General features: G+C 44.6%; 1 protein-coding gene across 5 annotated transcripts in view; it reads left to right on the top strand.

The window, feature by feature from the left end:
- The window catches only part of SLC16A14 (solute carrier family 16 member 14), a 46,734-nt gene that overhangs the window by 12,121 nt on the left and 9,647 nt on the right, over positions 1–24,966 (top strand). For 4 of the 5 annotated variants that reach the window (XM_053304646.1, XM_053304647.1, XM_053304649.1 and 1 more), the window contains 2 exons: positions 3,371–3,647; positions 12,060–12,203. In XM_053304646.1, coding sequence (XP_053160621.1) covers positions 3,371–3,647; positions 12,060–12,203 — 421 coding nt within the window. The remainder of the gene's footprint in view (positions 1–3,370; positions 3,648–12,059; positions 12,204–24,966) is intronic. The other variant, XM_053304650.1, reaches the window with a different exon arrangement.

The raw sequence follows: 24,966 nt of genomic DNA, 5'->3' as shown, positions 1-24,966 counted from the left end.
CTGTTGCCCCCCTGTTACTGGTATTCAGAGGCATCCTGCCTCTGAGCATGGAGGTAGCCTATAGCCACCAGACTAGTAGCCATTGATAGACCTGTCCTCCATGAATTTGTCTAAGCCCCTTTTAAAGCCATGCGACCTGTGGACCTGTTTGTCATGGGCTGGACAGGAAAGGTTGCCACAGGTCAACACACATCCTGCCACCTCTCTTTCCCTGTAAAATCTCAGCATTGGGTATAAAAGGGATGCACATTTGTTACCTGAAACAAGACTAGAACCAGAGGTCACCCCATGAAACTGAAGGTTGGGAAATTTAGGACCGATAAGAGGGAAGTACTTTTTCACATAACACATAATTAATTTATGGAATTCCTTGCCATGGGATGTGGTGCTGGCCACCAGCTTGGAAGGCTTTAAAAGGGGCTTAGACAGATTCTTGGAGGGCAGGTCTATCAATGGCTACTAGTCTGGTGGCTGTGGGCCATCTCTAGCCTCAGAGGCACAATGCCTCTCAATACCAGTTGCAGGGGAGCAACTGCAGGAGAGAGGGCACGCACATACTTCTTGCCTGTGGGCTCCCCAGAGGCATCTGGTGGGCCACTGTGTGAAACAGGATACTGGACTAGATGGGCCTTGGGCCTGATCCTGCAGGGCTGTTCTTATGTTCTTAAAGCCTCATTTCATTGGCTGCTGCTGCTGTTACTACTATGATTTTTTTATATACTTCTCTTCAACCAAAGTTCTCAAAACAGTTTACATAGAAAAACAAACAATACATAAATAAGATGGTCCCCAAAGGGCTCACAATCTAAAAAGAAACATACCCCAGTTAACTTGGCAAAGAGGCACCTTTTAATGTGGCGATTCTCTTTATTTAGCAGTGGGAGAGTACCTGGCCCTATCCACCCCCAGCACAGTACCTCCAGTGACTGTTGCTGGTATTTATCTTACAGGTGAAACTTGAAAAATTAGAATATCATGCAAAAGCTCATTAATTTCAGTAATGCAAATTAAAAGGTGAAATTGATATATGAGATAGACACATTACATGCAAAGCGAGATAAGTCAAGCCTTAATTTGTTATAATTGTGATGATCATGGCGTACAGCTCATGAGAACCCCAAATCCACAATCCCAGAAAATTAGAATATTGTGAAAAGGTTCAACAGTCTAGGCTCCAGGTGTCCCACTCCAATCAGCTAATCAATCCATAACACCTGCAAAGGGTTCCTGAGCCTTTAAATGGTCTCTCAGTCTGGTTCATTAGGAATCACAATCATGGGAAAGACTGCTGACTTGACAATTGTGCAGAAAACCATCATTGACACCCTCCATAAGGAGGGAAAGCCTCAAAAGGTAATTGCAAAAGAAGTTGGATGTTCCCAAAGTGCTGTATCAAAGCACATTAATAGAAAGTTATGTGGAAGGGAAAAGTGTGGAAGAAAAAGGTGCACAAGCAGCAGGGATGACAGCAGCCTGGAGAGGATTGTCAGGAAAAGGCCATTCAAAAGTGTTGGGGACTTTCACAAGGAGTGGACTGAGGCTGGAGTTAGTGCATCAAGAGCCACCACACACAGACGGATCCTGGACATGGGCTTCAAATGTCGTATTCCTCTTGTCAAGCCACTCCTGAACAACAAACAACGTCAAAAGCGTCTTACCTGGGCTCAAGAAAAAAAGAACTGGTCTGTCGCTCAGTGGTCCAAAGTCCTCTTTTCTGATGAGAGCAACTTTTGCATCTCATTTGGAAACCAAGGACCCAGAGTCTGGAGGAAGAATGGAGAGGCACACAATGCAAGATGCTTGAAGTCCAGTGTGAAGTTTCCATAGTCTGTGTTGATTTGGGGAGCCATGTCATCTGCTGGTGTTGGTCCACTGTGCTTCATTAAGTCCAGGGTCAACGCAGTCGGCTATCAGGAGATTTTGGAGCACTTCATGCTTCCTTCCGCAGGCGAGCTGTATGGGGATGCTGACTTCATTTTCCAGCAGGACTTGGCACCTGCCCACACTGCCAAAAGTACCAAAAACTGGTTCAATGACCATGGGATTACTGTGCTTGATTGGCCAGCAAACTCGCCTGACCTGAACCCCATAGAGAATCTATGGGGCATTGCCAAGAGAAGGATGAGAGACATGAGACCAAACAATGCAGAAGAGCTGAAGGCCGCTATTGAAGCATCCTGGTCTTCCATAACACCTCAGCAGTGCCACAGGCTGATAGCATCCATGCCACACTGCATTGAGGCAGTAATTGCTGCAAAAGGGGCCCAAACCAAGTACTGAATATATATGCATGCTTATACTTTTCAGAGGTCTGATATTGTTCTATTGACAATCCTTGTTTTATTGGTTCCATGTAATATTCTAATTTTCTGAGATTGTGGATTTGGGGTTCTCATGAGCTGTACGCCATGATCATCACAATTATAACAAATTAAGGCTTGACTTATCTTGCTTTGCATGTAATGCGTCTATCTCATATATCAGTTTCACCTTTTAATTTGCATTACTGAAATTAATGAACTTTTGCACGGTATTCTAATTTTTCGAGTTTCACCTGTATGTTTCTTTTTAGATTGTGAGCCCTTTGGGGACAGGGATCCATCTTATTTATTTATTATTTCTCTGTAAACCGCCCTGAGCCATTTTTGGAAGGGCGGTATAGAAATTGAATAAATAAATAAAACAAATAAGGTTGGCACCAGAAACAGCCACGGGAGGGATGCTGTGCTGGGGTTGGACAGGGCAAATTGCTCTCCCCTTGCTAAATAGAAGAGAATCACCACTTTTAAAAGTGCCTCTTTGCTCAGTTAGCAGGGGCTACTAGAAACAATGGTTGGCTACTAGCAATAGCAATAGCACTTACATTTATATACTGCTCTATAGCCGGAGCTCTCTAAGCGGTTTACAATGATGTAGCATATTGCCCCCAACATTCTGGGTACTCATTTTACCGACCTCGGAAGGATGGAAGGCTGAGTCAACCTTGAGCCCCTGGTCAGGATCGAACTTGTAACCTTCTGGTTACAGGGCGGCAGTTTTACCACTGCGCCACCAGGGGCTCATACTAAGCCCTATTTTGTTGACTTTTGCTACAATTTGTTTTCTAAGAAAAGCTCATCAGCTCCAAACTTTGTTTCATCAAATATGGCAATTTCCAGATAAGGTATTAGCCTGAATATACTGCCCTATAGCCATAATGTTGCTCCTATTTGTGACATCTCATACAAGCCGTGGGAAACAGCATACTTGGTTGAGGCAGTCCAGTTTTATTGATGGCAATATAAAATGTAATCACTAAAAACCCCTTAAATAAAGGCAGCAACTGTTTTTTCCCCAGTGATCAATGAGAACATTTCTCTGTTTGTTTCAGGGTACTGTGTGGAAAATGTATTCCAGTCATAAAGATATTGGCTATGATTTTGAAGATGACTCCAAAGAGAGGGAGAAGAAACTTAAGCCGAATCCAGACATTGATGGAGGATGGGCTTGGATGGTTGTCCTTTCTTCATTCCTGGTGCATGTTCTTGTTATGGGATCACAAATGGCTCTTGGCATTCTCAACATGGAATGGCTTGAAGAATTTAACCAAAGTCGAGGCCTGACAGCATGGGTCAGCTCTCTCAGTATGGGTATTACCCTGATTGTAGGTAGGGCCCTGTATAATTGCTATTACCCAGTAGTTATCATTACCAAAGTTCTGCATGAATTCTAATGCAATCATATTGCTCTTTTGTGTATATTGCCTTGCCTGTCCCATTCATTTCAATGGAAGGAGCAGAGTTGTACGTAGAAAGGAATATTTATGTGATAATGCGTCTTCCATCCAAATGAATGTGACAAGCCTTGCAGGCAGGAATTCTCAGGTGCATGAAATTGTTGGATCAGGTTATATAAATTCACATAATGTCTCTCTGTCCAACCTTAATAGAAGATGTATTTCCCAGTGTTTGCATGTAACAATCAGATGGTCCACCATCTTAGATGGCAGCATAATCAGATTATGATATAAATCTTTTTGGTTGTGGAAATGCTTTCTGGAAGCACTGGGAGTTATTTCTGTGAATCTTTGGCCATGTAAATGCTGGGAATGGGCCCATAGTTCAGTGGCAGAGCAGACACTTGGCATGCAGAAGGTCCCAGGTTCAATCTCTGGCACTTCCACGTAAGGCTGGAAAGACCACCATCTGAGACCCTGGACAGCTGCAGACAGTGGCTTATATACTGTGCAAGGGAACATGTGTAAGCACTACTGATGAGGCTGTACTCCGAGTTGGCAGTGTTGATCATAAGGGCTCTTTGCCTGCAGTGCGACACCCATTGGAAATAATGAATGTCACGTCATGCAACTGCATGCTCTGAGCCCTTACAACAGAGTGCTGTTGACCTGCAGTGTAGCCCCATTATGCACAGGGGTGTGGGTGGTGCTCAAGCCACCCTCATTCCCTTGCGCAGTATGTAGCCAGTCAGTCTATGCAATTCTGAACTAGTTGGATCAATGTCTAACTCAGTGGAAGGCAGCTTTGTATTTTCCTATTTGTTCGTTCTCTCTCTCTTTCACACACACACACACACACACACATGCACACAGCACAATGTTGCCAGTGGGGCTTCTCATGTAAATAGTGTGGTTTTTAAAAAAAGGTTGTTTCTATGTCACCTGTGTTGTATTTTTATGCCCTCACTGCCCAGTGTGATACAGACTATGAAATGAAGGCCTAAAGTGTGTCTGAAATATGGTAGGCTGCGTTAAAATGTATTGGGGGGAAACTAGGGCTGAGCTGAAATGCCTCCCTCAGCTTTGCTGCCCTTTTTGTGTGCTGTGACGTGGGGGAGCATGCCAGCAACTTTGGAGGAGTGAAAAAGGGTTCAATGCATGCTGTGAACTTATCACCAGTGTTCCCTCTGTTTTTATCACCTGTGTGCGGGTTGCAGTAACAAGGCAGTGTGCGCGCATGTGCATTCAGAGTGCGGCCTTCCTGATTCAACCTGAGCGTGATCTAGAATCAACTGAGCGGACCTCAAAAAACATGTGCTCATGTGCACATGCACGCGCCTTAGAGGGGACAGTGCTTATCACTTGCAGTGATGGCAGTCCCTGGAGTCCCAGTGGCTGGCGGGTGCCATTTTTTCTTCCCATCAGCTCCAGTGAGGGCAGCAAGCCTTCACTTTGATTAATTTCATAACAATGCCACATCATGATGTAAGCCAGCCAATTACTCATTGTGAGCAAGCCAAGCACAGTGAGAGAGTCCTGGAAATACTATCCCCACCAGAACTACAAAACACATGGCGGTGGCAGCAGCTGAGTCCTAAAAAACACACACACCCCACAACACTGTTTCTAAACATGATATAAAGCCAGTCTACACATTCAGTGGGACACGTGATAATGTCAGCCTTTCTTGGACTGTATCACAGTAGATTGCAGGATGGAGAAATCACACGTTTGAGTACTCTGTTCCTCTGCAAAAATAGCTCTGTGCACATAGAAAAGTAGCACTTTAGAGAAAAGGCATTCCTAGAACCGTGTCCTCTGATACTCTAGTTTTCTATATGTAGAAAGTTACTGTTTTGTTTTGTTTTTTGGGAGGAGCATGCAGATCTGATGAGCCTCTCCTGATTTCTGAACAGCACAGCTCAGAAAAAAACAGTACCATGTGTCCCTGGTACACTAAATGACTGTGCCCTAGAACAGTTGGTCATGGAACCGACCAGAGAGAAGGTGACCTTGGACCTAATTCGGAGTGACACCCAGGACCTGGTGCATGACGTCAGTGTCATCGACCCTTTAGGGAACAGTGAACACAGTGCCATTAAATTCAGCATACATGCGGGGAGAGAATCACCAAGGATGTCTAACATGGACATTTTGAATTTCAGAAGAGGAAACTTCTCCAAAATGAGTACGGTGAAAACGTGAAAGTGAAATCCAGGAGAGTCACTTTGCTCCAGAGTGCATGGAGTTTACTCGAAATCACAATACAAGAAGCCCAGTTAGATTGTATACCCAAAAGGAGGAAAGATACCACTAAGTCCAGGAGAATGCCAGCATGGCTAACGGGTACCGTCAAAGAAGCCATAAAAGGGCAGACGACTTCCTTCCGAAATTGGAAGGCCTGTCCAAATGAAGAGAACAGAAAGGAACACAAACTCTGGCAAAAGAAATGCAAGGTGACAATAAGGGAGGCAAAAAGAGAGTTTGAGGAACATTTAGCCTAAAGTATCAAGGGGAATAACAAAAACTTCTTTACATCAGAAGCAGGAAACCTGCCAGGGAGGTGGTTGGGCCATTAGACAATGAGGGAGTGAAAGGGATTATTAAGGAGGATATGAAGGTTGCAGAGAAGCTAAACGAGTTCTTTGCATCTGTCTTCATGGCAGAGGATTCTGAGCATATACCTGTTCCTGAACCTGGCTTTTTAGGGATGGAGGCTAGAGAGCTGAGTCAGATAGTAGTGACAAGAGATGATGTACTAAACTGTATGGAAAAACTGAAAGCTAACAAATCACCAGGGCCGGATAGCATCCATCCAAGAGTCCTCAAAGAACTCAAACGTGAAATTGCCAACCTCCTTGCTAAAATTTTCAACTTATCCCTGAAATCGGGCTCTGTACCAGAGGACTGGTGAGTAGCAAATGTAACACCGATTTTCAAAAAGGGACCCAGGGGCGATCCGGGAAATTACAGGCCAGTTAGCTAGGGATGGGCCCGGACCGGTCCGGAGGCCATTGAAAAGGCCTCTGGACCAGTCTGGACCTGGGTGGTTCGGTTAGGGGTAGGGGGTAACTTTAAGAGCGGCGGGAGGGTTTACTTACCCCTCCCGCCGCTTTCCCGCTCTGGTGCTGTAAACTTACAAGTAATTGGGGCGGCAGGATACCTCCCTGCCACCCCTTCCCCGACGTTGCTTGCAAAACCTCCCAGGAGTGCTTTGCGCGCGCTCCTCAAGAGCTTTTTGCTTGGCGGAAAAGAGAAAACACCCGGGATTTCTTGAGGCTACTTCCCGCTTCCCTGTAGTCCTGCTCTGGGGACTTCGAGAGGCGCAATTTCTTGTTGCAGGGCTGCTGAGATCCCATCCCCGTGTCCTCCTCTGAATAACTGCTACTGCCCGCCCCACCCTCTGTGACTTCCTGGTCTCTCCTTTCTCCCTGCTGCTGCAAACATCTATCCAGATGCGAGTTAATTTGAGCAGCTGGCAGCTCCCGTAGGCAAACCGGGCAACTCACTAGAGGCTCTTCCTGTACTCCAACTCCTTCCATTTCCTGCCAGATGGAGGAATGAAACAAACAAACAAAAACCCAACCCCCACCAAATTAATCCTGATCTGCTGCTGTTCCCACGCTTTCCGTCTTCAAATGTGATCTGTTTTGGAAATGCACCTCGTAAACATTCCCAGCGGGAGAAGAAAGAAATCAAGATACAGGAACAATGTCAACAACTGTCCAAAGTAGCCTGAGATTTTCCCGGGCAGGAAGAGAAGGTCAACACGCCTCTCCATCTCTGATGGGCGCCTGCAACGCGCAGACTTTCGGGAGTTGTAGTTCAATGGCGCTGGAGGAGGAGCGCTTTGCTAGATGTGTGTTGCTATGTAAGGTCCACAGTTTGTATGTCTCTCCTATTGTCTTATCGAAACTCAGAGGTACGTGGCACTCCTGGGAGGTTTTGCAAGCAACATCGGGGAAGGGGCGGCAGGGAGGTATCCCCAATTGCTGCCCCAATTACTCGTAAGTTTATGGCGCCAGAGCGGGAAAGCGGCGGGAGGGGTAAGTAAACCCTCCCGCCGCTCTTAAAGGTACCCCCCACCCCAGTGCTGGACCGCAGTTGGCAGTTCCGTGCACACCCCTACAGTTAGCCTAACGTCCGTTCCAGGCAAATTGATGGAAAGCATCCTCAAGGATAAAATTGTAAAGCACCTAGAAGAACAGGCCCTGCTGGGAGTGAGCCAGCATGGCTTCCGCAAAGGTAAATCTTGCCTCACCAACCTTTTGGACTTCTTTGAGGGTGTCAACAAGTGTGTGGATTAAGGTGATCCAGTTGACATAGTATACCTGGACTTCCAAAAAGCTTTTGACAAAGTTCCTCATCAAAGACTCCTGAGGAAACTTAGAAGTCATGGGATAAGTGGACAGGTACATGTGTGGATTGCTAACTGGCTGAAAGACAGGAAACAGAGGGTAGGTATAAATGGAGAGTTTTCACAATGGAGGGAAGTAAGAAGTGGGGTTCCCCAGGGATCTGTACTGGGACTGGTGCCTTTTAATTTATTCATAAATGATCTAGAAGCAGGGGTAAGTAGCGAGGTGGCCAAATTTGCAGATGATACCAAACTCTTCCGGGTAGTGAAATCCAGAACGGATTGTGAGCAGCTCTAAAAGGATCTCTCCAGACTAGGGGAGTGGGCGACAAAATGGCAAATGTAGTTCAATGTTAGCAAGTGTAAAGTGATGCACATTGGGACGAAAAACCCCAACTTCAAGTATATGCTGATGGGATCCGAGCTGTCGTTGACTGACCAGGAGAGGGATCTTGGGGCCGTGGTGGACAGCTCGTTGAATGTGTTGACTCAATCAGTGTATTGACTCAGCTGTGAAAAAGGCAGATTCAATGCTAGGGATCATTAGAAAGGGGATTGAAAATAAAACGGCTAATATTGTAATGCCCTTATACAAAACTATGGTGCGACCACACTTGGAGTACTGCGTACAATTCTGGTTAACACATCTTAAAGAGGACATTGTAGAACTGGAAAAGGTGCAGAAGAGGGCAACCAAGATGATCAGGGGCCTAGAGCACCTTTCTTATGAGGCAAGACTACAACACCTGTAGGAGATGAACTTCCAGTGCATCGACCTTTTGCACCAACTGTCCTAATGACCACTAGGGGCATTGGGAGTAGAGACAGTGAGTAAGGGTCTCCCTATCTGTCCCTACTCTATGACCCGTGAACTGGCTCTGCAGCACTTCCTGTGCTGAGTCACAATCCTTCCTTTCCTCCTAGAGAGCAGATGGAAACATCTCTCTCTCTCTCCTTACCTATCCACTAGGTAGTCCTTTAGATTAGATATAGGTCTTTCCTTTCTAAGTGTATTTAACCAATAAATGTTTAGTGATTAGACACATAAGGATCTCCATGTGTTTTCTCTAAATAGCTGCAATATCCAAACCATCCTCTGCTACCTACTCTGTAACTGGAGTGTGTGCTCATTCCTTAGTGCTCTGCTGTTTTACCTATTGTGGGTAAAAATCAACAACCTCTAACAACACCTGGGGCTTTTTAGCTTAGAAAAAAGATGACTGCGGGGAGACCTGATAGAGGTCTATAAAATCATTCATGGTTGGGAGAATTTGGAGAGAGAGGAATTCTTTTCCCTCTCACACAACACTAGAACCAGGGGTCACTCCATGAAATTGATTGCCAGGAGGTCTAGGACCAACAAATGGAAGTACTTTTTCACACAACGCGTGATCCACTTGTGAAACTCTCTGCCACAGGATGTGGTGACAGCCAACAACCTGGATGGCTTTAAGAGGGGTTTGGAAAACTTCATGGAGGAGAGGTCCATCAATGGCTACTAGCTGGAGGGCTGTGGGCCACCTCCAGTCTCAAAAGGCAGGATGGCTCTGAGAACCAGTTGCAGGGGAGTAATGGCAGGAGAGAGGGCACGCCCTCAACTCCTGCCTGTGGCTTCCAGCAGCATCTGGTTGGACACTGTGCGAAACAGGATGCTGGACTGGATGGGCCTTGTGCCTGATTCTGCAGGGCTGTTCTTATGTTCTTATGTACTTATATAGATCAGCTTTTAGCCAGCATTGGTCAGCACATGATTATATACCGTCTGCTCAGTGAAATGGTGTTCCAGTGCCATGAGAGATTTATGTGCTGCCTGTCTTGACCTCTTGCGGTCCCAGCAAGATTACATAGAGTGTATGATTAGCAAGCTTGGGCAGACTTTAAGCTGTAGGACCAGCATAACTCTTCAAAGTATAACACTGCAAAAGCATTTTTGAACTACTAGTACGGGTTTCTGGACTAGGTTTTTCAGTCAATGATTCCAGGACAGGATATTTTCCTTTGCCAGTACGAAGCTGCCATAAACAGTTTGCGAAACTGAGCCACAGTTTGATGAACTTGGTGTTCAATCAGTTTATTTATTGATTGTTACAGTTATATACTGCCTTTCATTAAAAATAAAATCTATTAACAATTAAAAACTGTGCAATACTAAATACAAATATTAAAAATACAAATCTATTAAAAATAAATGCCAAATTAAAGGCAGCACACAAAGCAGCATCAACAGAAAAATAAAACAGCACCCTTACATAAAAGCCAAAGTAAAAAGCCAAGTCTACACACAAACCCACAAAACAATTTTCATCACACAAAACCACTGTGAAAATGGTTGAAATGTTCTAGAATGGTCTCACCCCCCCCCCAAAACAAACAAACAAACAAACCCATACATGCAGCACTAGGGGATTTTTCTTTTCTGCACTGTCATGTTTCATATATTGGACTTATCCATATCCTGAAAAAATATGGCACAAATGCTCCACAGACTGTATCTAGGAGTTCTCAAGGTATTGTAAGGCATTAATTATTAACCAAGGAGATAAATCAGGAGAGAAGAATGTTCTTAGGTCACAGATGCAGCATGAGCAATAGTCTTTCCCTCACTAAAGCTCTTTGAGGGCCTCTCCAGAAGTAGCAAGTAGACTTGCTAGTGCTTGCTCCTTTTGTTTGTTTGTTCCTAATGAATGCATCCACATATCATGAATGTTCCCACATGTCTGTGCTACAGCATCCTGGCTCTAAAGATGTAGTCAATTGTAACAAAATATACTACTAGTACTAGTTGCCACCTAATGGGGCAGCGGGGAAGCAACCTGCCTAGAGAGCAGGAGGCTGTTGGTTCAAATCCCCGCTGGTGTGTTTCCCAGAATATGGGAAATTCCTATATCAGGCAGCAGCGATATAGGAAGGTGCTGAAAGGCATCATCTCAGACTGTGCGGGAGAAGGCAGTGGTAAACCACTCCTGTATTCTACCAAGAAAACCACATGGCTCTGTGGTCGCCAGGAGTTGACACCAACTCAACGGCACATCCTTTCTTTTACTAACCAATAAGTGCCCATAATGGCGCTTTCCAGACTAGACCCTACAACGGGGTCAGGATGTATCTCGGAAGTTGCACAATGGCCACACATCTTATTTATTTTAATTGGAACATTTGTGCAAGAGAGTTACAGGCCAAAATCGCAGTTCTGCAAATCCCCATTTTTAACACAACCAAGCCATCCTTTTGTGCTAGTGCAACTTTGTTCCAGAGCAATGTGGTTCCAGATCAATGCAATATCAGTCAGTATAATTTGAGGCGAGGGACATTTTGTGTGAAACTTGTTTCATTTTCTGATTAGATTATTCAATTCAGAGGATCAGGCTTTTGTAATTTTTCTCTTTAATAACAAAATGCTACAGGAGAGCAATGAATAGACTCCTGAGGAATTTATACCCTGTGTTACACCAAGGCAAGGAATTAATATCTTCTGTTGTGCTCAAAAGCTTGTTTATATACTGGCATTTCCTGAAGAGAGGAAATTCACATGGAGTTTAGTCATGAGTTGGGAAAGTTAGGGAATTTTCTGTTGAATAATTTGATGCAAGCAGTCAAATTAGGATCAAAGTTTTGCATGATTCAGTGTCTGTATCACAAACCATTGTAGAATAAATAGAAATCTGCAAACTCATATTGTGCAGAGTTATATACCATAGACCTAAAAGTTTAATAATAGTCCCTTTAAAGACATAAAACTGTATGATTGCTTCCTGTCACTTTGCAATCCAGCCAGCTATGAGCCAAACTTTCTGAATTTCGTATATTGATTAGAAATAACAGGCTACATCTTTGGGCACAAGTGTCTAGCATTTATTTTAAACAACTGACTGAATATTTACTGATCATCTTGCAAATGATAATTGAGCAGTTTCAAACCTGATCTTATTTATGAATCGAATCAATGGGCTTTTATGAAAGTAACCCATTCTCCATGTTTTGTCTCAGGTCCTTTTATTGGTTTGTTCATTAATACCTGTGGATGCCGCAAGACAGCAATAACTGGAGGAATCTTGAATGCCCTAGGATGGATATTGAGTTCCTATGCTTCAAATGTACATTACCTCTTTGTTACATTTGGAGTTACAGCTGGTAAGCATTTATTTATTTTTAGCCTACTTCCCAGAACGCTTATGAGTTCATGCGACATTCTGTGCATGTCCCCCCCTCCCCATCAACTTCACAATGCCCTGGACCAATATGAACCAAATTGGGTACTGTTATAGGGACACCTATAACATGATGTCATCCACCATGATTCAAGATGGCAGACGCATGAACCTTCGAGGCACAATTCTGTTGTAAACCGCCCAGAGACTAGGTTTTGGGCGGTATAAAAATGTTTAAATAAATAAATAAATAAATAAATAAATATAATAGAGTTAACTTGTGAACCGCCTAGCTTATTGGAACCAATTTTGCTACAGTTGTAGGGCCACATAGGGCCACCTCAAGGATATAGTTTGTAATTATGTCATCCACCCTGTTTCAATATTTATTTATTTATTTTACATATTTCTATACTGCCCAAAACTTGAGTGTCTGTGGTGTATACGTGAATGTATGACGTGCAAGTGGGAACCTATCTGGACAAAATTTGGTACAATTGTAGGGAAACATAGTTTGTGATGATGTCATCCACTTCCATTCAAGATGGCAGATGCATGAATGTTTGAGGCACAAGTGGCTTAACTTGTGAACTGCCTAACTGATCTGGACCAAAGTTAGTCCAGTTGTAGAGATAGTGAAAGGAAAGTAGGCAGATTAGTTCCTACTAGAACAACTTGTTAATATTAGTTTAGAAGTTTTAGCTACATTTTAAGTATTGCTTAGATTTAGGATATTAAATATTCTATTTTAAATATTCATTTAGAAGTATTCGCTATACTTAACAATTTAAAAAAACATATTCTAATGAATAAATGCTAACAAGAGCAAGCCTAAGATCAGGCATAGACAGTTACTGTGATCCACAATTCCTTGGGTGTACAAAAACTCCATCACAGGTGCAATGCTCCCGGCTTACAAGGGTTTTTTCATTCCCTTCAATGAAGAGGAAGTTCTGTGCACACAAAACTATGTGTATGGAAAGATATCTATGCTTTTGAAGTGAATGGTGATACCCATGCATGTATATCTATTTATACACTTCAGACTGCATGCAAAGTCCGTTGATTCAGACAACTTGTTCAGCACTGAAGAACATTTTAGAAGTCTTTCAGGTTGGCTGGAAAGCCACCGCTAATCCAAATCATTGAGAAATAAGGCAGATGCCCATGTTACAGTTTGCAGAATATTGTACTTACTGTTACAACAAGAACACTGACTGATATTCCACACAGTGCTCTGACAACTGAAGGACACTGCTGGGACAAAAGGGCTTGGAAACTAGTTGTGTTTCTTCTTTCTTCCACACCACAGCAGCAGTGGAGGATATGGGGTGAGGAGTGACTTTCACTGCTTTCTCCTCCATCCTAAAAGACTACTCACTTATAGGAATTCGCCCCTGAGCCTTGTTGGAGCACTGTGGGGTATGTCAGCCACTCCACTCTCTGCCCCCGCCTCGAAATGGCAAATACAGCTGAGCCCCTGCTCTTTGGCTCATTATGAAACTCCATTGGGGGCCTTCATACTTCTGAACTGACTGCTCATTGGTGATCTAAAGGTGTGCGATGCAAACATAAGTTAAAAAGCACCAGTATAACTGAACTTTGTTGTCTGACAAAATATCTGATTGGGCTGGAAAGCCGGTCTTGCAGTCGCAAGCATGAATTGTCACCTTTGCTAAGTAGGGTTCACCTTGCTTTGCATTTTGATGGGTAACTGCATGTGAGCACTGCCTGATGTAAGATACTTCCCTTAGGGGATGGGGCCATAGCTCAGCGATGGAGCTTTTGCTTCCATGCAGAAGATCACAGATTCAATCCCTGGCAGCATCTCTAGATAGAGCTGAGAGCGATTCCTGCATGAAACCTTGGAAAGCTATTGCCAGTGTAGACAATACTGAGCTAGATGGACCAATGGTCTGACTTTGTATAAGGAGAGGAGAGCGGGTCTTGTGGTAGCAAGCATGACTTGTCCCCTTAGCTAAGCAGGGTCCACCCTGGTTGCAGATGAATGGGAGACTAGAAGTGTGAGCGCTGTAAGATATTCCCCTCAGGGGATGGAGCTGCTCTGGGAAGAGCATCTAGGTTCCAAGTTCCTTCCCTGGCTTCTCCAAGATAGGGCTGAGAGATATTCCTGCCTGAAACCTTGGAGAAGCTGCTGCCAGTCTGTGAAGACAATACTGAGCTAGATGGCCAATGGTCTGACTCAGTATATGGCAACTTCCTATGTCCCTATGTTCTTAACCCTTTGTTGCAGTAGAAATATATATCAGTTATGAATTGTATAACATAGCTCCAGCTAAACAGAGATGTTAAACATGACAGTTTTGTACATTCATTTCAGAAAGCTTTGTAATGGCTTTATAAATGATGACGACGTGCCAAGACACTGAATAAATCTTAGAACCAGCTGGGGTAACATGTCTCTGCAGGACACTGCCTGCTTCACATTACTGATCCATATGAGCAATATTCACCAGGGTTGTTTCAGGACAGTACATTTAATTATTTGATACACACTTCCCTAAAACAGATCTGTGTACTATATTGATAATCTATTATTATTATTATTATTATTACATTTATATCCTGCTCTTCCTCCAAGGAGCCCAGAGCGGTGTACTGCATACTTGAGTTTCTCTTTCACAACAACCCTGTGAAGTAGGTTAGGCTGAGAGAGAAGTGACTGGCCCAGAGTCACTCAGCTAATTTCATGGCTGAATGGGGATTTGAACTCGGGTCTCCCTGGTCCTAGTCCAGCACTCTAACCACTACACCACACTGGCTCTCATGCAACCAACCTTTGGTCTGAAGGAAGCATGACAGCTGATTAAACAGACTGGCCAGTTCAGAAGTTTCAAGCAGTCACTTGAATTTTAAAGCCAGGCATGAAGCAATACATTTTAACATGCTCTTAGTTAATGGCTGACATCCAGATCAGTTAGAAAGCTCATGGCTGACATCCAGATGAACATTGTGCATACACAAAGAGAGGGGGCAATTTTCTTTGATCTCCCTTTTCTCCTGCAGCCCTCTGTGCCTCCCAGAAATATGTCCTTGAGGACTGCAAGACCCTCGGGGACATTTGCAGGTGGTGCAGAGGACTGCAGAAGGAAGGGAGAATTGGTGAAACCTGCCCTTCCGCTGCTTCACATGTGCAGTGTTGGTCACCAAAGGCATGAAAACATGTTTATTCAGAAGTAAGTCTCAGTGGGGCTTACTTCCTAAGAGTGTGTAGGATTGCCACCTTAATGCAGAACCAAAAGAATCGCATAATTAAATTTTATATTAAATTCAATAATTGGAGTTTTGAACTGGTCTGCATGCATTGTCCTGAATCACTGTCTGGAGTCAATGTGATGACCTGGATGTGTGCAACAAGCTGAAGTTACATCCATTCAAGGTTCTCCTGATCTGGTGATGGTAAGTCATTCTGTGCTGGATGGGGCTGCGTGTTCTTTAACTGATCAGGTTCAGTTTAGGAATGCTCCTGCACTCCACCTTGTTCCTGAGTGCCCAGCTGTGGTATCAGCTGTGGCAAGGAGCACCTTTGCTGAGCTGGTGTGTGAATTCTGTCCATTTCTGACTCAGGAATATACATGAGGTGGTGTGGTGAGACATGTCCCTCCACCCTTGTGGTGTGCAGAGTGTGCAACATACCAACTCCCCTGTGACCTTGATACCCCCCCCCACCTGCCTGCAGCATGCAGAGCCCACTACATGCCAATTTCCCAAACAGATGATTTACTTCCCTCCATACCACTGATCTTGCCCCCTGCTGATTGCCCCACCCACCTGATATGCTTCCCTCCCTGCCACTGACCTCCACTCTCACCAATTTCATTATCTACCCTACTGTCAATCTTTGTCTCTTTCTACTGATTTCCTTGGTTTTCGGTAATGGGCACTGGTGCTCTTCTTCCTCCACTCGTTCCATTTTCCCTGACTTTTCAAGGGCAAGGGCTGGGAAACAGAATGAAAGGAAGTTTGTGGAGGACCCACATTTTCTTCTGCTCTGCTCTTTATCCCACCCCTTACTTTGCCTGGAGAGCGAGAGGAGCAGCTCTTGTGGAAGTATGAGCAGTGTGGCAGCGGAGGCAGGGGCATTTCCACTGCTTCTGGGAGCGCTGCTACTGGGCAGTAAGTTGGTAAGGCAGGTGGCTGGAGGTGGTAGGTGGCTAATCCACCACCTGAGGCAACAGCCTCATCACACCTTGTTAGCAGACTGGCTATGCAGACCTGGCTACAGTTATCCGTGCTTTGGCTTGCTCAGGTTTTGGATGACCATCACATTCTACATGGGGATGCCACTGAAAACCATTTGGAAACTCCAGCTGCTGCAAAATGCACTGACGAGGTTTTACACTGGACCAAGTTTATAATTTTATGACCACACGATGCCATAGTTGATTCCTCTGCATTAATTAATCCAGGAGGTGTTAATCTTTTTATTGGTAGCTTTTATTGTCTTGTAAACCACCCAGAGAGCTTGCTACCCCTGCAGTGATGTAGATAGGCTATACCTCCCTCACAGCTCAGGTGGAAGAGGAATGCTGCAAGTCTATCAAACAGTAGAGGAGGATAAAAGATGCCTTAAAGAATATATCAAGGACAGTGAAGAAGATGCACTTCAAATGGTCAGTAATGAGAAACTATTCAACACCAATGAAACCAAGCAGGCCTACAAGAAAGAACAACTCAAGAACTGAGCAGAAAAATGGAAAAATAAGCCACTGCATGGTCAATATTTGCACAATATAACTGGAAAATCAGACATCACCAAGACCTGGCAATGGCTTAAGAATGGCAACTTGAAGAAAGAAACAGGGTTTAATACTGGCTGCACAAGAACAGGCACTAAGAACAAATGCAATAAGAGCAAAAGTTGAAAAATCCACCACAAACAGCAAGTGCCACCTTTGTAAGGAAGCAGATGAAACCGTGGACCACCTAATCAGCTGTTGTAAAAAGATCGCACAGACTGACTACAAACAAAGGCATGACAAGGTAGCAGGGATGATACACTGGAACATCTGCAAAAAATACAAGCTACCTGTAGCCAAACATTGGTGGGACCATAAAATTGAAAAAGTTGTAGAAAATGAAGATGCAAAAATATTATGGGACTTCCGACTACAAACAGACAAACATCTGCCACACAACACACCAGATATAACTGTAGTCGAGAAGAAAGAAAAACAAGTCAAAATAATCGGCATAGCAATACCAGGGGATAGCAGAATAGAAGAAAAAGAAATAGAAAAAAATTACAAAATACAAAGATCTACAAATTGAAATTGACAGGCTGTGGCAGAAGAAGACCAAAATAATCCCAGTGGTAATTGGCGCTCTAGGTGCAATTCCAAAACAACTTGAAGAGCACCTCAACACCATAGGGGCCATAGAAATCACCATCAGCCAATTACAAAAAGCAACTTTACTGGGAACATCGTATATTCTGCGATGATATCTATAACAACAGCAACATTGATAATAAAATTCAGCCATCCCAGGTCCTTGGGAAGGACTTGATGTCTGGATAAAACAAACCAGTCAATAACTGTGTAAACAAGACAGTTCATTTCTGTGCACAATTTGAGGTGCTGACATTACCTTTAAAGCCCCTTTAAAGCACTTGGGTAACACAAGGGCTACCTTCCCCCATATGTCGCAGGGAGGCCCCCTGAGACTTATTTGATGGTAATATGTGAAAAGCCCTTTTTTGTTTTGGCATTTCCAGGAGGTAAGATTAGCTTACCTATCTTTTGGTTGCAGCTGTAGGCACTCCTCTTTCAGGAGGCTTTTCCTGATCATCTTAACAGTGGATCACATGTTCCTCTTGAGGTTATGTTTATTGTCTGCTGTATTTGCTTTTCTGTTTATATAGGCTTTGTTTTTAAATGGCTGTTAAGTCACTTTGGGCACCTCTTGGAGAGGAAATGCAGGGTATACATTGTATTAAAACAGAGATTTTTTTAGGAGTCTGTAACATGTGTGGCTTATGGTGCCATCTTCCTAGAAATAGTCAACAGCTATCAGCTGTCCATTTACCAAAGTGTGCAGGCAGCCTTCTGCACGTGCCTATCCTTCTTGTAGTAAATTTTATTTTCTATCCAAGAAAATAAATAGAGTGGTGAAAGTGAAAAGTAAATCATGCTGTGAGCAGAAAATAAAACTGATGGGGGCTCTGAAGAGGATTAATCAACATAAGCAAAGGCAAATGTTAACATAAGCTAAATGTTAACATAACATAAATGTTAACATAAGCAAAGGCAAATGTAAATCGCCCTGAGCCATTTTTGGAAGGGCGGTATAGAAATCGAATTAATAATAATAATAATAAATGTTGCCATGCCAGTAGACAGCGGTGGGGCCAGCCAAAGACTGCAGTCCTAAACATGCTTACTAGAGCGTGAGTCCAACTGAACCAAAGAGGAACTTGCTTCTGGGTAAACATGTAGAATGGAGCTGTTAAGCATTCGGACATCTGGTGTGGAAAATTCAAATGGCAACCCCTGTCCTCTGCAGTAAAAAAGATAAATGAAAAAGAAAACACAAAGTTTGACTTTATTTAATGGCACACAAATACTGCCATTTGAGGTAGTGGTCTCTCTGTACCTCCTGGTATAGCTGCCCTAGTCATCAGAATAAATATTACCCCTCACTCCCTCACTGCTCTCTCAGTAATAAGGAAAAACTCTGAGTAAAAATATTTCTGAATACTGATAAATTATGAGCATGAGGTGCTTACAGAGAGCAAGTGGGTTGTCAGGCAGAGAATATCTGGTCCATTAATCTGAAAATGTTTTTTCCTTCTCACAGATGATGCTATGGTGTTGACATAAGACCAGATTGTATTTTCTGTGACATCCATTAAACAATCAACTTATAAAGAATTGTTTGAGCAGAAGTGAAAACAGACCGTTTTAGCTCTTATCTCAGCACTTTTAAATACTTTTGGAAAATAAGGCTTTAACATACAAAACTGAAAAAAGCTCAGACCTCAGTCTCTATTTACTGAACCAACATATTAGGTAGCTTCTTTCTTTAGGATGGACGATAGTCCTTTTCAGACTCCTGCCCTGCCCCTCTGCTCTGGTAGGAGGAGTGCCCACTAGCTATGCTATCCCAACACTGATGCTCCTACTGCCCATGCACCTAGGAGGCATTTGTCTGAAAGGGGCTGAGCTGTATGCAGGGAATGCTTCTTTGTGTGATGTAGAATCCTTATTCGCCAGGGCGCCAGTCAGGTGGGTCCCAATGTATTGAGGTGCCGGAGGCAAGGTGCCATATACAGCCCTGCCCCATGACTCTAGTGGGGGCCAGCCTCATTCAGAACCAATCCTTGCAAATGTTGAAAGTGGCACAAGGTGTGGCGAGGAGGGAAGGTTGCCAGCAGTCTCCTCCCCTCATGCTTTTTGCAAGCTTTGCAAGGAGGGTGAGAAGAGGTGCCCTTTGCAACACTTCCAGCAGTCACAGGAGCTAAGAAGACAGCAGCCATTAGGGAGTAAAGACTTCTTTATTATACTACAGCAGGCAGGCCCGTCTGTAGGGCATTGTGACCAGGGCGATCACCCTGCACCTGGACAGGCCCCGTGGCAGCGGCGCACACTGGCTGAGTGAGTGGTGAGTAGCCTGTCTCTCTGCTTGGGAGCCTCGCCCTTGGCTCATGCATGTGCACCTGCCCTGCTGCTCTGCTCACTCCCTCTCTGACAGGCCCCGCCGGCACCACACTGGCTGAGCGAGCAGCGAGCAGCCTGCCTCTCTGCTCGGCAGTCTCACTTGCAGATGTGTACCTGCCCTGCTGCTCCTCTTCCTCTCTTTTCTCCCCATGCGGGAGGAGGAGCATTCCAAAACGCTCTCCTGACCGCTGCCCAGTCATCACAGGAAGTGTGTGGCACCTGTGCAGTGTGAGCAAGTGACTTGCATGAAGCACATGTTGGCGCTGCATTGTGCGGGGGGCAGGCAGCATGGGATTCGTGGGAAGGACGGTCACAGAGGAGACGGAGGAGTGTGCAGTAAAAATAGTGATGGCTGCTGTGCTGTGACTCAATGCCTGACTTCCTTGCTTGACTTACAAAGCCGCTGGTGCTGATTTCATTCATTCGTTCATTCATTCATTTGATTTCTATACTGCCCTTCAAAAAATGGCTCAGGGAGGTTTACACAGAGAAATAATAAATAAATAAGATGGATCCCTGTCCCCTAAGGGCTCACAATCTAAAAAGAAACATAAGATAGACACCAGCAACAGTCACTGGAGGTACAAAAATGTCCACACACAAAAACCCCAACCCTTTTTCTTTCCAATATTTTTGTCATGATTGCTTGGTTCACACACAGCAATTGTTTCCATCTTATCTGTGGCATTTTGTTTATCTTTTGTACTGAAGAATGCTCTGTCTGTGTGTGAAGTCATGGAGCGCTCCTGCACCTCCACCTCTTCCTCATCCTCCACTTGCAATGGAAAAGCCTTCTCCTCAACCAGCATTGCCCCTGCCATTCATCCCACCCCCACCATCCCTCTCCAACCCCACCAAGCTCACCAGGAAGCCCACTGCATACACAGCATGAATCGGTTAGGCTGATGAGCTCCACCACTTGGCAACGATGAGGTCGCCTCAGGCTTTTCCATTGCAGGTGGAGGAAGAAGTGGTGGAGAGGCAGTGGGGATGCTGCTACAGGACCCTTCCAGGTCTCCCATTCTCCATACAAGGTGGATGGCACGGAGAGCAGTGGGAAGAGGGTGAAAGCCTCTAAAATAAAATTGTTAGTAAAGGAGAATTTCTGAGAGAAGTGGAAAGTTGAAAACTACTCTCCAGTCACACATGCTTCCTTTCTTCACACAGGCATACCATGTCGTTGAATTCTAATTTGAGAGATAGTCATACTTGACTGACTAAAAATGAGACAGTGTGATGTGGTTAGACTACTAGAGCTTGGGAGAGCCAGCTTCAAATGAAGTAATGAAACTCACTGGGTGACATTGAGCCAATGTTCTCTTTCTCACTCACTCACTCACTCAGTCTACTGTACAGAATTGTTGTGAAGATAAAATGGGGTGTGTGTGTGTATATATATGCTGCCCGGAGTTCCTTGGAAGGAGGTTGGTGGAAAATATGTATAATTTTAGAGTGCAGGCTATATTTACTAGCTTTCTTTGTTAAAAATAGCAGAATACATATATATATCAGAATTGACACGTGGTTGGTATAAATGCCCCCTCCCCCCATGAGACTGTACTGATCGAGGAATAAAATATGTGTAATCAATGTTTAAATTAATTTGCTTGCAAAAGAGAACAACAGTTGGGAATTTGTGAGATTTGACTACAAATGTTATTCATTTTATTGAATAATAGCCATACATGGCAAATGTGAATCTGAGAAAGATCTTCAGCTTCTTTGGAGCATGATGTGGTTTCAGAGTTACTGATCTGATTATTGAGTGGTAAACATCTGTTGAGAACAATAGCAGTTAAAATCTGATATATAAATCAAATAAATAAATAAATGTATTGAGGATTTCTTCTAAAAAATACTGGGCAAACAATCTATATATTTAATTCTCTTACAGCCGACTGAGTAGGGAACTGCATGGGGATGCGGAGATACGTCTGGATGCCTACTGGAACTCTTGTGAGGTCCTGCAAGAGTTCCAACCATTGCCTTGGGAGGGAACGGCAGCCAGGGAGGCAGGCCCGCGAGAGAGGAGGAAGAAGCAGAATTGAATGGGAATTGGCAGAGTCAGGGGAAAGGAGGAAGAAAGGAGGAAACCGGACCCATTACCTTGGGAGGTAATGGCATTGAAGGTGGCGAGACACCAGGCATCCGCCCTCAAGCCACCCGTTGGGAAGTACTGCCGCCTTGGGAGCAGTGCAGGCGGGAGATAAATAATGGTGCGGCAGTGGCGAGAAAGCAGAGGAGACTGGGGCAGAAGGGGTCGGGGGGGAGAGGAGACTGGGGCAGAAGGGGGAAGAGAGGAGACTGGGGCAGAAGGGGTGGGGGGAGAGGAGACTAGGGCAGAAGGGGGTGGGGTGGTGGGCAGAAGGTGGGGGGAGTGTACTGTTACACAGATGCTCTGTGCAGGTTCAGCAGCCACAGCCATGCGTGGGGATGCCTGTGGAGGAGGTGCCTGATTGGCTGGGTGTCAGTTGGCCACTGGCAATGACCACTGTGAGTAGGAGGCAGCAGTGGCAGCAGGCCTAGCCCGGCTGCGGCGAGGAGGCTGAGGAGGGGGTGGTGAGACGGTGGGCCCATGGCCACTGTGAGGAGGGGGCGGAGTGGCAGCGGTGGTGATAGGCCTAGCCTGGCCGCAGCGAGGAGGCTGCGGAGGGGGCAGTGGGCCCGACTGTGGTGAGGCAACGGCAGCAGGCCCAGCAGAGGGGGCAGCGGGCCTGGCTGTGGCAAGGCGGTGGCGGGCCCGGCAGAGGCTGCAGAGGGGGTGGCAGGCATTGGAGAACGTAGACTGAGGTAGAAGCTGGGGGGTGGGGGTTGGGTGGAAGGGGAGTGTACTACCGCACAGATGCTCTGTGAAGGATCAGCTAGTATGATATTTAAACCTTTTCCCCAGCATATTCAGTTTGGGAATAAAAGTTATGCATATGTATAAAACTGTACAGTCATGTTGGGAATCCAAGTGTCTTCCTTCAAAATAAGTTTTTTATTTCAAGAGAATTCAGTTTTGGAATAGAAGTCATGCATGTTTGTGTGCATGTTTTACATATGTGTAAAAATTTCTATGTCTGTGTGCATGTTTTGCATGTGATATGTAACATATTGAAATGTTAAGGAGGTCCCGCTCCCCCACCGGGACAGCCCTGACAAGCAGGGGTAGGCAACATGTAGCTCTCTAGATGTTGCTGAACTACAACTCCCATCATCCTCAGCTGTAATAAATTATGGATGTGGTGATGGGAGTCGTAGTTCAGCAACATCTGGAGAGTCACATGTTGCCTACCCCTGGACAACAACATTTCCACACAGGATCAGTCTCAAAGAGCTGCTCTGAGGTCAATGGTGGTGGGGCATCTTGCGGCCCTACTGGCACCCCAGTAATCTGCTGCTTGGGGCAACGACCACGACTTTCCTCATGGAAGGACCACCTCTGGCTCCAACTCATCTGGCAGCATTCTCCATATGTACAGCTCAGGCCCTTTCAGATAAATGCTGCATGGATGGTCACCTGGGAGCCAAGGCAGACTGCAGAGAATAGTCAATAAACATCTGAAATTCCCTGTTTGAGGGAATAGTGGTCTGAAAGCTTGATAACAGACTGGTTAATCAACCACAATTAACTCTGCCAAGTTAATATTCTGATTGTAAAAAGTACAGGATATCAGACATAACAAAATTGGCTCACAGTTACTGTGTGCAGCATTGGTTTTGTGATATCTCCTCTCCAGGCATAGCTCCAACAATGCACCCAAAAGGGACATTCTCTGTAAGGCAAGTGAGGCAGATGTAACCTACCATGCTATATATAATCTGTAATCTCACCCTGAATAATTTGCTGTCAAAAGCAGTTGTGCAGATTTATTCCAGAACATCTACTGCTTCTATAGAAATATTTATATAGCATTTGTCAATGGAGGTTCTTGAAGGGGTTTACATGGTAAAATAAACAAATAATAAGTAAGATGGTTCCCTGCTCCCAAAGGGTTCACAATCTAAAACAATCTATCCAGCTTAGTAGTGATCAAAATATGTTTGGGATGATACATGGTTTCCAATCAGCTCTGCACTCATTTCTATACCACATGAAAGCTTTGTGAAATACTGTCACAAAACACCTTTGTGGTCTCTCCCCCCATCCTTAATTCAAAGTTTGGGTTTGACCAGGCATGCATTGAGACAAAGGCCTATTTAATTGAAAAATACAAGTTTTATCTAATAATGTTCCTGAGCGAAAGGTTTCAACAGAAACCTTCAGCAGAAAAAGAGGCAGCTCAGAGAGAGAATTGGCAGCGACTTATTGCTGCAGAAACAGCCAGTGATCTGACTACGTTTTGGAGGGTGGTGTCAAGAGGCCTACATAGTGATGCACATAGCTTGGACAGTTGTATCTCAGCTGACTCATGGGAAGCCCACTTTTGTGTGTTATCCCTGGTGGCGCAGTGGTAAAACTGCCGCCCTGTAACCAGAAGGTTACAAGTTCGATCCTGACCAGGGGCTCAAGGTTGACTCAGCCTTCCATCCTTCCGAGGTCGGTAAAATGAGTACCCAGAATGTTGGGGGCAATATGCTAAATCATTGTAAACCGCTTAGAGAGCTCCGGCTATAAAGCGGTATATAAATGTAAGTGCTATTGCTATTGCTATCCATCAAAGGTTTTTATGGACTGCCTGCCAGGGTGGCCCTCAGTTTCCACTTCAGAAATTGTTAAGCTTCTCTCCTGGCTGAAATCTGGTAAAGCCCCAGGCAGTGACAATACCCCTGTAGAATTGCTTAAAGCAAATGTAGATTGGTGGGTCCCTGACCTGTCAGCGTTATTTACTTGTGCTGGTCATACAGTGTGTTTCCCTGAGGTCTGGGGTCTGGCCATTATTAAACCAATTTATTTAAAAGGGAGTAGATTGGATCCAGGAAAGTACCTTCCTATTAGTATGTTAAGCATCATCAGTAAATTATATGCTAGTCACCTACATGAGAAATTGTTGGTTTGGTTGGAATAGGACAATATTTTGGAGGATGAACAGGTGGTTTTCAGAATGGGATGCTTAATGGCTGACCAAGGCTTAATTTTTCAAC

This window comes from Hemicordylus capensis, chromosome 3 (genome assembly GCF_027244095.1).
Source record: "Hemicordylus capensis ecotype Gifberg chromosome 3, rHemCap1.1.pri, whole genome shotgun sequence".
Taxonomy (NCBI): Eukaryota; Metazoa; Chordata; class Lepidosauria; order Squamata; family Cordylidae; genus Hemicordylus; species Hemicordylus capensis.
Note: the sequence above shows the minus strand (reverse complement) of the source record. Positions and strands in the feature narration are given on the sequence as shown.